This window comes from Bos grunniens, chromosome 12 (assembly GCF_055505025.1).
Source record: "Bos grunniens cultivar Pamir isolate PY7600 chromosome 12, Bosgru_T2T1.0, whole genome shotgun sequence".
NCBI classification, from domain to species: domain Eukaryota; kingdom Metazoa; phylum Chordata; class Mammalia; order Artiodactyla; family Bovidae; genus Bos; species Bos grunniens.
In genome coordinates this window covers 75,828,060-75,843,686 of record NC_141176.1, presented here as the reverse complement: position 1 = coordinate 75,843,686, position 15,627 = coordinate 75,828,060, and the positions used below count along the sequence as shown (strand labels likewise).

The following is a 15,627-nucleotide window of genomic DNA, read 5'->3' as shown; positions in this document are numbered from 1 at the left end:
TTTGTTTTGTATGCATGTTATTTAATAACTTACCCAGATAGATTCTGGACCCAGACTTCCTAGGTGTCACAGATTTATCTGCTGATAACCACGTAATACTGAGATCAAAATGATAAATAGTTGGTTTAGCATTGAAGAGGTTCCTATAAAGAAACATGAATGTTAAGTGTCTTAAAGATGAAATTTTATTGTGGGAAATAAAGATGGTTATCCCCCTGGGGTGCTTTCTGTGAAACTGTGAGGCTTTGAGAATTACAAGGTATATAGACTTTTCGGGGAAACTTTTAGAATTTAATAGACTATTGGGGGAAACTTTTAAAATTTAACCCTTAAATGATTTTAACCAGAGAGGCAGTACAGAATAGTGAGGAAAAGCACAGGATGGGAATCCCATCACTGTGCACCTCAGGTTTTAGGTTTTGATTATACCCATCTCAGGAATAACCCGATCAGTAGTTAGCAGAAATAAATGGATGTGTCTGTAAAGTTCTTTCATATCCTTGGATAAAAGGATCTAGAAATCTGCATTGTGTTATTTTTAATGCTTCTTAATACTTAAAGATTGTTAACTCAGAGGACCATTATATCTACTACTGCGGGCAGGAATCCCTTAGAAGAAATGGAGTAGCCATAATGGTCAACAAAAGAGTCCAAAATGCAGTACTTGGATGCAATCTCAAAAATGACAGAATGACCTCTGTTCATTTCCAAGGCAAACCATTCAATATCACAGTAATCCAAGTCTATACCCCAACCAGTAACACTGAAGAAGCTGAAGTTGAATGGTTCTATGAAGACCTACAAGACCTTTTAGAACTAACACCCATAAAAGATGTCCTTTTCATTATATGCGACTGGAATGCAAAAGTAGGAAGTCAAGAAACACCTGAGGTAACAGACAAATTTAGCCTTGGATTATGGAATGAAGCAGGGCAAAGGCTAATAGAGTTTCACCAAGAGAATGCACTGGTCATAGCAAACACCCTCTTCCACCAACACAAGAGAAGACTCTACACATGGACATCACCAGATGGTCAACACCGAAATCAGATTGATTATATTCTTTGCAGCCAAAGATGGAGAGGCTCTATACAGTCAGCAAAAACAAGACTGGGAGCTGACTGTGGCTCAGATCATGAACTCCTTAATACCAAATTCAGACTTAAATTGAAGAAAGTAGGGAAAAACCACTAGACCATTCAGGTATGACCTAAATCAAATTCCTTATGATTATAGAAAGGAAGTGAGAAATAGATTTAAGGGACTAGATCTGATAGAGTGCCTGATGAACTATGACGAAAGTTTGTGACATTGTACAGGAGACAGGGATCAAAGCCATCCCCATGGAAAAGAAATGCAAAAAAGCAAAATGGCTGTCTGGGGAGGCTTACAAGTAGCTGTGAAGAGAAGAGAAGTGAAAAGCAAAGGAGAAAAGGAAAGATATAAGCATCTGAATACAGAGTTCCAAAGAATAGCAAGAAGAGATAAGAAAGCCTTCCTCAGTGATCAATGCAAAGAAATAGAGAAAAACAACAAAATGGGAAAGACTAGAGATCTCTTGAAGAAAATCAGAGATAATAAGGAACATTTCATGCAAAGATGGGCTCGATAAAGGACAGAAATGGTATGGACCTAACAGAAGCAGAAGATATTAAGAAGAGGTGGCAAGAATACACAGAAGAACTGTACAAAAAAGATATTCATGACCCAGATAATCACGATGGTGTGATCACTCACGTAGAGCCAGAAATCCTTGAATGTGAAGTCAAGTGGGCCTTAGAAAGCATCACTACGAACAAAGCTAGTGCAGGTGATGGAATTCCAATTGAGCTATTTCAAATCCTGAAAGATGATGCTGTGAAAGTGCTGCACTCAATATGCCAGCAAATCTGGAAAACTCAGCAGTGGCCACAGGACTGGAAAAGGTCAGTTTTCATTCCAATCCCAAAGAAAGGCAATGCCAAAGAATGCTCAAACTATCGCACAATTGCACTCATCTCACATGCTAGTAAAGTAATGCTCAAAATTCTCCAAGCCAGGCTTCAGCAATATGTGAACCGTGAACTTCCAGATGTTCAAGCTGGTTTTAGAAAAGGCAGAGGAACCAGAGATCAAATTGCCAACATCCGCTGAATCATGGAAAAAGCAAGAGAGCTCCAGAAAAACATGTATTTCTTCTTTATTGACTATGCCAAAGCCTTTGACTATGTGGATCACAATAAACTGCAGAGAATTCTGAAAGAGATGGGAATACCAGACCACCTGACATGCCTCCTGAGAAACGTACATGCAGGTCAGGAAGCAACAGTTAGAAGTGGACATGGTACAACAGACTGGTTCCAAATAGGAAAAGGAGTACATCAAGGCTGTATATTGTCACCCTGCTTATTTAACTTCTATGCAGAGTACATCATGAGAAACGCTGGGCTGGAAGAAGCAGAAGTTGGAATCAATATTGCTGGGAGAAATATCAATAACCTCAGATATGCAGATGACACCACCCTTATGGCAGAAAGTGAAGAGAAATTAAAAAAGCCTCTTGATGAAAGTGAAAGAGGAGAGTGAAAAAGTTGGCTTAAAGCTCAACATTCAGAAAACGAAGATCATGGCATCTGGTCCTATCACTTGATGGCAAATAGATGGGGAAATGGTGGAAACAGTGTCAGACTTTATTTTGGGGGGCTCCAAAATCACTGCAAATGGTGACTGCTGCCATGTAATTAAAAGACACTTACTCCTTTGGAAGGAAAGTTATGACCAACCTAGGTAGCATATTGAAAAGCAGAGACATTACTTTGCCAACAAAGGTCCATCTAGTCAAGGCTATTTTTTTCCCAGTGGTCATGTATGGATGTGAAAGTTGGACTGTGAAGAAAGCTGAGTGCCAAGGAATTGATGCTTTTGAACTGTGGTGTTGGAGAAGACTCTTGAGAGTCCCTTGGACTACAAGGAGACCCAACCAATCCATTCTAAAGGAGATCAGTCCTGAGTGTTCTTTGGAAGGACAGATGCTAAAGCTGAAACTCTAATACTTTGGCCACCTCATGCGAAGAGATGACTCATTGGAAAAGACTCTGATTCTTGGAGGGATTGGGGGCAGGCGGAGAAGGTAATGACGGAGTATGAGATGGCTGGATGGCATCACCAGTTCGATGGACAAGAGTTTGAGTGAACTCTGGAAATTGGTGATGGACAGGGAGGCCTGGAGTGCTGCAATCATGGGCTCGCAAAGAGCTGGACAGGACTGAACTGAACTGAACTGAATAGTTAAAGGCCCACAGTCCATGGGGTCACAAGAGTTGTACACGATTTAAGACTAAACCACCACCACCAATAATAAAAGAGTGCTTGTGTACATTAAAAAAAAATTCTATAAATAAAGAGATAACATTAGATGATTCTTGGCTCTCCTAGTAATGTTTGGAAGCACATGTAAGTAAAGACTAAACATCCATTGACATCACCAGGTTTTGGTTCTGTTCCACTGGTTTCCACCCTACTTTTGAGTATGGTCTGTATACACACTCTATAAAGTGTGCTTACAAAACAGTGCTAAGTTTGTATCTGTGTAGATAATGATCACTGAGCATTGTAAACACAGAACCTTAATTATTCTACTTTTTATGCATTTGTCTCCAAGTCACAATGTGGGTTGATAGAGATAATCTGGAGAGACTGAGCAGGGTGTAAAGAGTTCCAGGAAATTATTCAAGAGGCAGCCAGGGCTAGAAGGTTTAAGAGTGTAGACCTAGTGTTAACATGACTCACATTTTTATTCCTGCTTTGCCTCATATGACTGTGGGGCTTCAATGAGGCCACTCAGCTTCCATGCTTCAGTGTCCTCAGCCTTCTACCAGGTCTAGGAGTTACTGACTCAGATTTGTTGTAAAGGTGTAACTGGATGAAAAAATGTATATGCTCATGGCTGCTTCTGGGAACCTTCAGTCAGTAAGAATTATTATTATTCTTAAGGATCTAGACACTGAACTTTAGGTTTTATTTCTACTTAAGTAAAAAGAGTAACACATTCTGGACCAACTGTGTTCTTTAATTTCCGTTTTTGTGGTTCTTGGTGAATTGTCTATGTTAATTGCTTATAATATAAAAATTATTTACATAAATTTAAAGAGTAAAGCAAAAATAAAAACACAGTGGGAGTTTGGGGGAAAAACATAATACAGATATCTAATGTTTTCTACCAAGAACTAGAAGAATGAATATCGCCTTGTTTATCCTTTGATTTCTGGCTCCCCTCCCACCAGGTTTTTCCTGACCACCGTCCTATACCCCAACTCTTATTTTCCAGGTCCCTAACAAAAACCTCTGGCATTTTCCTCAGCCCTCTCCACATCCTCCACTATTTTCTTCCTCTACTTGAGGACAGACACTGTATCTCCCATTTCTTTTGCTTTAGTGCTTATTATGGTCCCTAACAAAGGGGAGTAATACTTAGTTATACAAGTATTACTAATGATCTCAACATCAGACCGTAAAGAGTCTGCCTGCAATGCAGGAGACCTGGATTCCATCCTTTGTGACCTGCCTTCCAGAAGAAATTTAAATGGCCAACATGAGCTTATGTACAAGATTCTTTCCTGAAACTGAGAAAGATATATATTTCCAGAGTAATTTATTATGTGGCTCCTCCCAAAGCAGATGAATGGTGGGGGTGGGGGGTGGTCTATTTAAATTAAAAATAATTTTAATTGTGACAGAAACCACAGTGGATTTCAGGTTATCCTGACCTTGCAGTTAATAATGATCTGTGAGGCAGGTCATCCTGACGCGCAGGTGAGAGAACGTGGGGACCAGCTGGTGCAGAATCAGAGGAGTTCTCTCCATGGACAGAGGAACCGTGGACCCCAGAATCTGACGTTCTTTTTGCATGTGTGGGGATTTCCATTCACACCCGTGGAGAGAGTCCCCATCTCAGAAGTCTGTTTTACCAATGCAGAAAATATCCCAGTTCATTCTTCAGTGCCAATGTGAAAAAAATTTAATCTTGCTTTGAGATATAAACCTTAATTAATCATTCTGTTGATATTTTCCAGTATTACATTAGGATTGACAATTTATCCAGTTCTCTTGATGTAAAATTCCTCAAATAATTATATCCTCATTTTTTGTTTGAGCAAATATTACCAGGAAGGCAATCTTTAAAAAGTCAAATCTTTCTCTTTTTTCTTCAATTTATTCTTAAGACAACTTGACTCTTTCATTTTTGGTCAAACATCTAGAAGATATTTTGGAGCACACTTTGCACAATGGGAGATTAAAGATACTATTTTGTAAAAAAAGCATTTGAAACCTTAATAATGATTATAGTGAATTTTTCTTTTTTGTATTTTAATTCTGTAAGCCTTCAAACAAAATGAAAAGATGTTAATGTGATAACATTCACTGTTTTGGGGCTTTTAGGAAGCTGTTTTATTCACTGGGACCATGAGGAAAAATCTGGATCCCTTTGATGAGCATACAAATGAGGAGTTGTGGAATGCCTTAGAAGAGGTAATTTATTAAATGTTAGCATCAGTATATATGTGTGTACATTTACAGTATTGCATGTAATTAAGGGGAGCTTATTTGTTTAACTGACTTTGTTTACTTCTTAGGAAAACATTGATGACATGGGCATATGTGTAAATTAAAATGTGTATGTTAATGGTGATGAAAACCAATAAAAAAATGCCTTATACTTTTTTTTTAGCATTTTCCCTAGAACACAGGGGGCTTCCTAGGTGGCCCAGTGGTAAAGAATCTACCTGCCAATGCAGGAGACGCAGATTCAGTCCTTGGGTCAAGAAGATCCCATGGAGTAGGAAATGGCAACCCACTCCAGTATTCTTACCTGGGGAATCTCATGATAGGGGAGTCTGGTGGGTCATACTCCATAGGGTCTCAAAGAGTCGAACGTGACTGAGTGAGCACATCCACAGTAGAACACAAAGTAGCTAGGTACATTATATTGTCCTTAATAGAGCACTAAACTAGAAGTTATAATTATGGTTTCGAGTTCTACTACATGAGCTAGTGAATTAGTTACCTTAATTACCCTACAATGTTCATTTTATTCCTTGGATCTTAGGGAGTATCTACTAAATGGAGACAATAGTAGTTTTGCATTATAAACCGAATGACATCATACCAATAAAATGCTATGAAGTTTCATCAGAAAGTATTTGTAAAGATAAATTATAGTTATTTATAGAAATCATGTCCTTTTAATGCTGCAGCATGAATGCAGGTAAGAGACTCGAGATTTTGCTCAGTTTTTATATAGATAGGTTTATTTCTAGAGGATTTTCTGTTATTTTTTCTCCTATTTCCATTTGGCCCACTTCTTTGAATTTCCTCACCCTTATACACAAGCAATGTTTACTGTTAAGTTGCTGTTGATTTGTATATTTTGATACAAATTATTTTGTGTAATCATCCTACTTTTGCAAATTGATTCTACTGATGGCAGAAATTATATATAGGCTTCTAAACCATAGACAGACTTCTAATTTCTCATTGGACCTAGCTCAGTCTTTAGATTTTAAAAAGTTGTTATTCAGTCACTAACTTTTGTCCAACTCTTTGTGACCCCATAGACTGCAGCACGCTATGCTCCACTGTCCTCCATGTCTCCCAGAGTTTGCTCAGATTTATGTCCATTGAGTTGGTGATGCCATCTACTTCTTATCCTCTGTCATCCCCTTCTCCTTTTGCCTTCAGTCTTTCCCAGAATCAGGGCTTTTCCAATGAGTTGTCTTTTCATATCAGGTGACCAGAGTAGTGTAGTGAAGCTTCAGCTTTAGCAACAGTTCTTCCAATGAATATTCAGGGTTGATTTCCTCTAGGATTGACTGATTTGATCTCCTTGTTGTCCAAGGGACTTTCAAGAGTCTTCTCCAGCACCACAATTAGAAAGCATCAATTCTTTGGTACTCAGCCATCTTTATGTTCCAACTCTCACATCCATACATGACTACTAGAAAAATCATAGCTTTGTTGGTAAAGTGATATCTCTCTTTTTTTAATGTGCTATCTAGATTTGTCATAGTCTTCCTTCCAAGAAGCAAGTGTCTTTGAATTTCATGGCTTCAGTCACCATCCATAGTGTCTGCTTCAATTTTTTTTACCTTTCTACTTGCCATGAAGTGATAGGACCAGATGCCACGATCTTAGTTTTCTGAATGTTGAGATTTAAGCCAACTTTTTCACTCTCCTCTTTCACCCTCATCAAGAGGCTTATTAGTTTCTCTTAACTTTCTGCCATTAGAGTGGTATCATCTGGGTATTAAGGTTATTGATATTCTTCCCGGAAATCTTGATTCTAGCTTATGATTCAACTAGCCCAACATTTTGCACAATGTACTCTGTGTATAAGGTAAATAAGAAGAGTGACAATATACAGCCTGGTTGTACTCCTTTACTAATACTGAACCAGTCAGTTGTTTTATGTAAGGTTATAACTGTTGCTTCTTGTCTTGCATACAGGTTTCTCAGGAGACAGGTAAGATGGTCCTGTACTACCATCTCTTTAAGAATTTTCCATGGTTTGTTGAAGCACTTAATAAATGTGCATTAAATGTCTGATTTATCTCTTCATTTCAGAGAAGTGTGGTTTATTTCTTTAAAAAAATATTTTAAGTACAAAGCCAAGTGACTGTCCATGTCCATGTTGTTGTTTGAATTAGCATTTGTTATTTAGTGTCACTCTTCCAGAGATAACTCTGAAATCTATAATATATAGATGAGATTTGATTGTGAGCAAGTAGATTTGGAGGCCTGACAACTTCTTGCCACTATTTCTGGTATCTGAAGGAAATCAACATTGAGTCTTTATATACCCACTCTGCTTTTCAACAACTGTGAGGATTTTATTTTCCTACATTGGGACAATTGCTTCACTTTCCCCTACTTGATAAGTAGTGGACCTCTGATTTCATTTAAGTTTGTGAGTCTTTCTACAGTTAAATTCTAGAAGAGAAATGAGGAGTGTGGTTAATAATCAAATATAAAGAAAAATAGGATGATCCACTGGTCTTGAAACCACATATTTAATGGTTAAATTGTGATATAGAGATGAAAGTACTGTTAAACTATTTTTATGTTTGTTTTCCAGCTTGAAATCTCTCTTCACAGATTCTCAATTACTAAAGTTACTCTAGAATTTTAGGACACATTGTTCCATGGAAAGAGAGTAACTGTTAATTGGGATACAAATCCTATCAAATGCTATCTTGGAACTTGGCCCAAATGTAATTCCTCTGTCCAGTTCAGTTCAGTTCAGTTGCTCAGTCTTTGCAACCCCATGAACTGCAGCACGCCAGGCTTCCCCATCCATCACCAAATCCTGGAGTCTACTCAAACTGAAATCCATTGCTTCAGTAATGCAATCCAACCATCACATCCTCTGTCGTCCACTTCTCGTCCCACCTTCATTCTTTCCCAGCATCAGGGTCTTTTCCAATGAGTCAGTTCTTCACATCAAGTGGCCAAAGTATTGGAGTTGCAACTTCAGCATCAGTCCTTCCAATGAATATTCAGGACTGATTTCCTTTAAGATGGACTAGTTGGAGTCTTCTCCAACACCACAGGTCAAAAGCATCAATTTTTCAGTGCTCAGATTTCTTTGTTGTCCATCTCTCACACCCATACATAACTACTGGAAAAACCACAGCTCTGACTAGATGGAACTTTGTCGGCAAAGTAATATCTCTGCTTTTTAGTATGATGTCTAGGTTTGTCATAGCTTTTCTTCCAAGGAGCAAGCGTTTTTAATTTCATGGCTGCAGTCAACATCTGCGGTGATTTTGGAGGCTAAGAAAATAAGGTCTGTGACTGTTTCCATTGTTTCCCCATCTATTTGCCCTGAAGTGATGGGACAAGATGCCATGATCTTTGTTTTTTGAATGTTGAGTTTTAAGCTAGCTTTTCCACTCTCATCTTTCAGTTTCATCAAAAGGCTCTTTAGTTCTTTACTTTCTGCCATAGGGTGGTGTCATCTGCATATCTGAGGTTATTTGTTTTTGTCCCGGCAATCTTAATTCCAGCTTGTGCTTCATCCAGCCTGGCATTTTGCATGATATATTCTGCGTAAAAGTTAAATAAGCAGGGTGACAATATACAGCCTTGACGTACTCCCATCTCAATTTGGAACCAGTCTGTGGTTTCATGTCTGGTTTTGTTGCTTCCTGACCTGCACACAGATTTCTCAGGAGGCAGGACAGGTGGTCTGGTATCCTCATCTCTTTAAGAATTTTCCACGGTTTGTTGTGATCCACATGGTCATAGGCTTTGGCACAGTCAATAAAGCAGAAGTAGATGTTTTTCTGGAAGTCTCTTGCTTTTTCAATGATCCAGTGGATGTTGGAAATTTGATCTCTGGTTTCTCTGCATTTTCTCAATCAGCTTGAACCTTTGGTTGTTCATGGTTCATGTATTGTTGAAGCCTCTCTTGGAGAATTTTGAGCATTTCTTTGCTGGCATGTGAGATAAGTGCTATTGTGCAGTAGTCTGAACATTCTTTGGCATTGCCTTCCTTTGGGATTGGAATGAAAACTGACCTTTTCCAGTCTTGTGGCCACTGCTGAGTTTTCCAAATTTGCTGGCATATTGAGTGTAGCACTTTCACATCTTTTAGGATTTGAAATAGCTCAGCTGGAATCCCATCTCTCCACTAGCTTTGTTTGTAGTGATGCTTCCTAAGGCCCACTTGACTTCACATTCCAGGATGTCTGGCTCTAAGGTGAGTGATCACACCATCTTGATTATCTGGGTCGTGAAGATCTTTTTTGTATAGTTCTTCTGTGTGTCGTCTTATTATCTCCTGCTTCTGTTAGGTCCATACCATTTCTGTCCTTTACTGAGCCCATCTTTGCATGAAATGTTCCTTTGGTATCTCTGATTTTCTTTAAGAGATCTCTAGTCTTTCCCATTCTATTGTTTTCCTCTATTTTTTGCATTGGTCACTGAGGAAGGCTTTCATATCTCTCCTTGCTATTCTTTGGAACTCTGTATTCAAATGGGTATTTATTTCATTTTCTCCTTTCCATTCTCTTGTTTTCTCAGCTATTTGTAAGGCCTCCTCAGACAACCATTTTGCCTTTTTACATTTCCTTTTCTTGGGGATGGTCTTGCTCACTGCCTTCTGTACAATGTCACAAACCTCTGTCTATAGTTCTTCAGGCACTCTATCAGCTCTAATCCCTTGAATGTATTTGTCACTTCAACTGTGTAATCATAAGAGATTTTATTTAGGTCATACCTGAATGGTCTTGGAGAAGGAAATGGCAACCCACTCCAGTATTCTTGCCTGGAAAATCCCATGGACAGAGGGGCCTGGTAGGCTATAGTCCATGGAGCTGCAAGAGTCAGACACGATTGAGTGACTTCACTTTCACTTTCACTTGGATGGTCTAGTGAGTTTCCCTATGTTCTTCAACTTAAGTCTTAATTTTGCAATAAGAAGTTCATGGTCTGAGCCCCACTCACCTCCCAGTTTTGTTTTTGCTGACTGTATAGAGCATTGTAATTCCTAGTTATTATTGCCTATTGCTTCTACTGTCCTTTTTTCCCATCCTAGTACTTAATTATGGAGAATGCAATGGCAACCCACTCCAGTAACTCTTGTCTGGAAAATCCCATGGACGGAAGAGCCTGGTAGGCTGCAGTCCATGGGGTCGCTAAGAGTCGAACACGACTGAATGACTTCCCTTTCACTTTTCACTTTCATGCATTGGAGGAGGAAATGGCAACCCACTCCAGTGTTCTTGCCTGGAGAATCCCAGGGATGGCGGAGCCTGGTGGGCTGCCGTCTATGGGGTCACACAGAGTTGGACACGACTGAAGCAACTTAGCAGCAGCAGTACTTAATTATAACTTGATTATATGATTACACTACAGAGGGCCTTCATATTTGTATTATTCTCATGACCATCCCTGATTCATAAAAGAAAACAGAGTCAGAGAACAGTATTTTCTGAAAATATATTTCTCTTCACAACCTTTATTCTTCATGAAGCGAATATGGACTTGAAGGAAAGCTTAAAAAAAAAAAACAAAAAAACAGATTAGTGATGAGAGTTTATCCAAGTCAGGGGCAAGTATGAGATTATTTCTTCAAAATTAGGAAGTCAGTCTTTTTTTTTTTTTTCAGATTTTTTTTTAATTAATTTTATTTTATTTTTAAACTTTACATAATTGTATTAGTTTTGCCAAATATCAAACTGAATCCGCCACAGGTATACATGTGTTCCCCATCCACTAATGCACATATATGGAATTTAGAAAGATGGTAACAATAACCCTGTGTACGAGATGGCAAAAGAGACACTGATGTATAGGAAGTCAGTCTTAAAAACAAAAACTTGCACCACAATCCAGATCTTACCCTTTAGATTCTGTGTACCTTTCATACTAATACTACATACCAATACCATGTTTAATCCTAATGCTGGCTTCTCCTGTCTTGTGATTGAACTCTATCAGGAGCATAGTTTAGGATCACATTCATAGAAGTTCTCCAGCATTTAGGATACCATGGAAACATTGCCCAATCACCCTTGGGCAATGTTTTGTTATGTGATGGTGTAATTCTGTGTCTCTGCTTATTGGCCCTCACTCATCAATCTGTTGGTCTCTTAATTTGAAGTGTATTTACTCTTTGTTGTTTAAGTATAACCTGAGTTTGGTCCTTGTTCTATAATATTTCTGCAAAAATTTTCATTGAACTGATCCCTGTCATCAATGTAACTTCAGCTTATCTTTGGCAGTTAAAATTTATTTATTTATTTTTTTACTATTTTAAGAACATAATTTAAATACTACCTATACCCATAGTCTTGGGGGAAATAGTTGTTATGTTGTGTCCTGGTTTTCATTCACTGAAAGATATTTTTGACATTGAAGAAAATGTACATCACTGGCTTAGTGTTTATGGGATTAAACTTGGGAAAGAACCATAGCAAGAATAGGTTTTAGGATTACTAATGTATGAGGTACAGTTGACCAGTGTTTGATTTCACATTTTCCCCCCAACTTTTAGACCTTATAAAATGGTAAAGTGCTGATAAGATTATATCTTTAGAGAACCATACTTTCTATAATATATATATTTTTAAGTTTCCCATTAGAGTACCAACTCATATGCAAAACTGTACTTTAGGAAACTTGACTCAACCATAAAGATCACTTTAATATTTCCGTTTAAACCACGTTGGGAGGAATAGCTTCCTTTTTTGAGAGACTTCCTTAACTAGTACCTAGGTGGGGTTTCTGGTAGGTGGCAGGTGGCAGGGATGGAAGACACAGAGATCTTTTTGTCTTTAGCTGACTCTATGGTCTTTCTCAGTGAATGCTCTTTGGAAGGAGCTCCACCATCACATGACTGTATGTGTAAGATATGTAAGAAGTCCTGAGGATGTCAAAGCTCTAATGTTTAAGAGACTTGTCTACTTAAGTAGCAATTTGTTTAGAAAAATGCTGTTCTTTCTGTATCCACAGGTACGACTTAAAGAAACCATTGAAAGTCTTCCCAGTAAGATGGATACTGAATTAGTAGAATCAGGATCAAACTTGAGTGTTGGACAGAGACAACTGCTGTGCCTTGCCAGGGGTATTCTCAGAAAAAATCGAATACTGATTATTGACAATGCCACATCATATGTGGATCCAAGGTATGGAGTTGAGGTCCTTGAAACCTGGTGTCTGAATTTTAAATATGGTAAATGGAAAACATTTAGTGGTGATACAGTTTCAAGCAATTTTGAGGGAAGATTATTTTCCTTTGTTTTAAGAAAACTTATCAATTTCTGTTGACTTTTTTTTTTTTAACTTAATTTTTAGGAATAAGGCTTTGTCTTAAAGTATTGATTTTAAAAAGCATTATACAAATATCATAGGGTATTTTTAAACCTCAAGTCCACTTTTCCAGTCTACGCTGAACTAAATCAACTTCCTTGATTCCAGAACTGATGAGTTAATACAAAAAAACATTCGTGAGAAATTTTCCGAGTGCACTGTGCTGACCATCACCCACAGGTTGAGCACCATTATTGACAGCGAATGGATAATGGTAAGACCCTCACCTCTGAAATTTGAGCTGGTTCCAGTCATGTTCAGTTTTTCAACTCATCTTTCCTTGTAAAACTTGATAGGAACCTTCATTAATTTAATTTTTTCTTAGTTTCTCCTCTCATTCCTGACAATAACTCAAGTACTTAAGTATATTTTCAGAATGTGCTATTAAATAATATATCCAGTATAATTCATATATCCAGTAATTTCATATTCTCATATTAAAAATTTACCATTTTTAATTATTATTTTTTAAAGATAGCCAACCATCTATATCACAGATGAGAGTGTAGAAAGAAAGGTAGATCAGGGACTGAAATACTGTAGATAAACAACTAGGAAGTCCCTGACACAATAGATCTGGGCACTGCACACATGGCAGGCTCCAAGTTTTTGTCTCTGGTATTGGTAAAATAATCTGCCTGCCAATGCAGAAGACACAGGAAAGCCAGGTTAGATCCCTAGATTGGGAAGACCATCTGGAGAAGGAAATGGCAACCCGCTTCATTATTCTTTCCTGGGGAATCCCATGGACAGAGGAGCCTGGCGGGCCATAGTCCATAGGGTTACAAAGAGTCAGACAAAACTGAGCACACACAAACACATCTAGAGTGTCTTCTTTCCAGGTTTGATTGGCTTTTTATTCCTTATAATTTGATATTTCCTTCCTTAGCTTTATTTCCTTCCTTCCTATCTCTATTTCTTTTCCTTATTCTCATTTTCATCTCTTTGTTCTTTCCCTGCTGAGTTTCAATAAATGTTAGGGTGTGGCTTCTAAAATAATAAGGAGACCATCAATCAAAGGAAAAACAACCTTTGGCTGAACATAATCTCAAAGGAATGCAAGGGATTTTAATATTAATACCCTAGCCTGTGGTACTAATCTGATTTCACTCATGTGGATGGTAACCATAGTATCTGCTGATGCTGCTTCAGTCAGTTCAGTTACTCAGTTATGTCTGACTCTCTGCAACCCCATGAATCACAGATGCCAGGTCTCCCTGTCCATCACCATCTCCTGGAGTTCACTCAAACACACATCCAACAAGTTGGTGATGCCATCCAGCCATCTCATCCTCTGTCGTCCCGTTCTCCTCCTGCCCCCAATCCCTCCCAGCATCAGAGGCTTGTCCAATGAGTCAACTCTTCACATGAGGTGGCCAAAGTACTGGTGTTTCAGTTTTAGCATCAGCCCTTTCAGAGAACACCCAGGACTGATCTCTTTCAGAATGGACTGGTTGGATCTACTTGCAGTCCAAGGGACTCTCAAGAGTCTTCTCCAACACCACAGTTCAGAAGCATCAATTCTTCAGCACTTAGCTTTCTTCAAAGTCCAAATTTCACATGCATACATGACCACTGGAAAAACTATAGCCTTGACTAGATGGACCTTTGTTGGCACAGTAATGTCTCTGCTTTTCAATATGCTATCTAGGTTGGTCATAACTTTTCTTCCAAGGAGTAAGCATCTTTTAATTTCATGGCTGCAGTCACCATCTGCAGTGATTTTGGAGCCCCCAAAAATAAAGTCTGACACTGCTTCCACTGTTTCACCATCTATTTCCCATGAAGTGATGGGATCAGATGCCATGATCTTCGTTTTCTGAATGTTGAGCGTTAAGCCAACTTTTTCACTCTCCTCTTTCACTTTCATCAAGAAGCTTTTTTAATTTCTCTTCACTTTCTGCCATAAGGGTGGTGTCAGCTGCATATCTGAGGTTATTGATATTTCAAATGATATTGATATATCAATATATCAATATTGATACTGATATATTCACAAGTTGTAATCTTCATTCCAGCTTGTGCTTCTTCCAGCCCAGCGTTTCTCATGATGTACTCTGCATAGAAGTTAAATAAGCAGGGTGATAATATACAGCCTTGACATACTCCTTTTCCTATTTGGAACCAGTCTGTTGTACCATGTCCACTTCCTGCATGTAGGTTTCTCAAGAGGCAGGTCAGGTGGTCTGGTATTCCCATCTCTTTCAGAATTTTCTACAGTTTATTGTGATCCACACAGTCAAAGGCTTTGGCATAGTCAATAAAGCAGAAATAGATGTTTTTCTGGAACTTTCTTGCTTTTTCCATGATCCAGCGGATGTTTTCAATTTGATCTCTGGTTCCTCTGCCTTTTCTAAAACCAGCTTGAACATCTGGAAGTTCACGGTTCACATATTGCTAAAGCCTGGCTTGGAGAATTTTGAGCATTACTTTACTAGCATGTGAGATGAGTGCAATTTTGCGGTAGTTTAAGCACTCTTTGGCATTGCCTTTCTTTGGGATTGGAATGAAAACTGACCTTTTCCAGTTCTGTGGCCACTGCTGTTTTCCAGACTTGCTGGAATATTGAGTGCAGCACTTTCACAGCGTCATCTTTCAGGATTTGAAATAGCTCAATTAGAATTCCATCACCTCCACTACCTTTGTCCGTAGTGATGCTTTCTAAGGCTCACTTGACTTCACATTCCAGGATGTCTGGCTTTAGGTGAGTGATCACACCGTCGTGAATATCTGGGTCATGAAGATCTTTTTTGTACAGTTCTTCTGTGTATTCTTGCC

At 38.5% G+C, this 15,627-nt stretch overlaps 1 protein-coding gene across 3 annotated transcripts in view; it reads left to right on the top strand.

Moving 5' to 3' along the window:
* LOC147361925 (ATP-binding cassette sub-family C member 4-like) overlaps positions 1–15,627 on the top strand; it is a 169,780-nt gene that overhangs the window by 144,332 nt on the left and 9,821 nt on the right. For all 3 annotated transcript variants that reach the window (XM_086330248.1, XM_086330245.1, XM_086330246.1), the window contains exons 27-29: positions 5,419–5,508; positions 12,493–12,665; positions 12,958–13,063. In XM_086330248.1, coding sequence (XP_086186374.1) covers positions 5,419–5,508; positions 12,493–12,665; positions 12,958–13,063 — 369 coding nt within the window. The remainder of the gene's footprint in view (positions 1–5,418; positions 5,509–12,492; positions 12,666–12,957; positions 13,064–15,627) is intronic.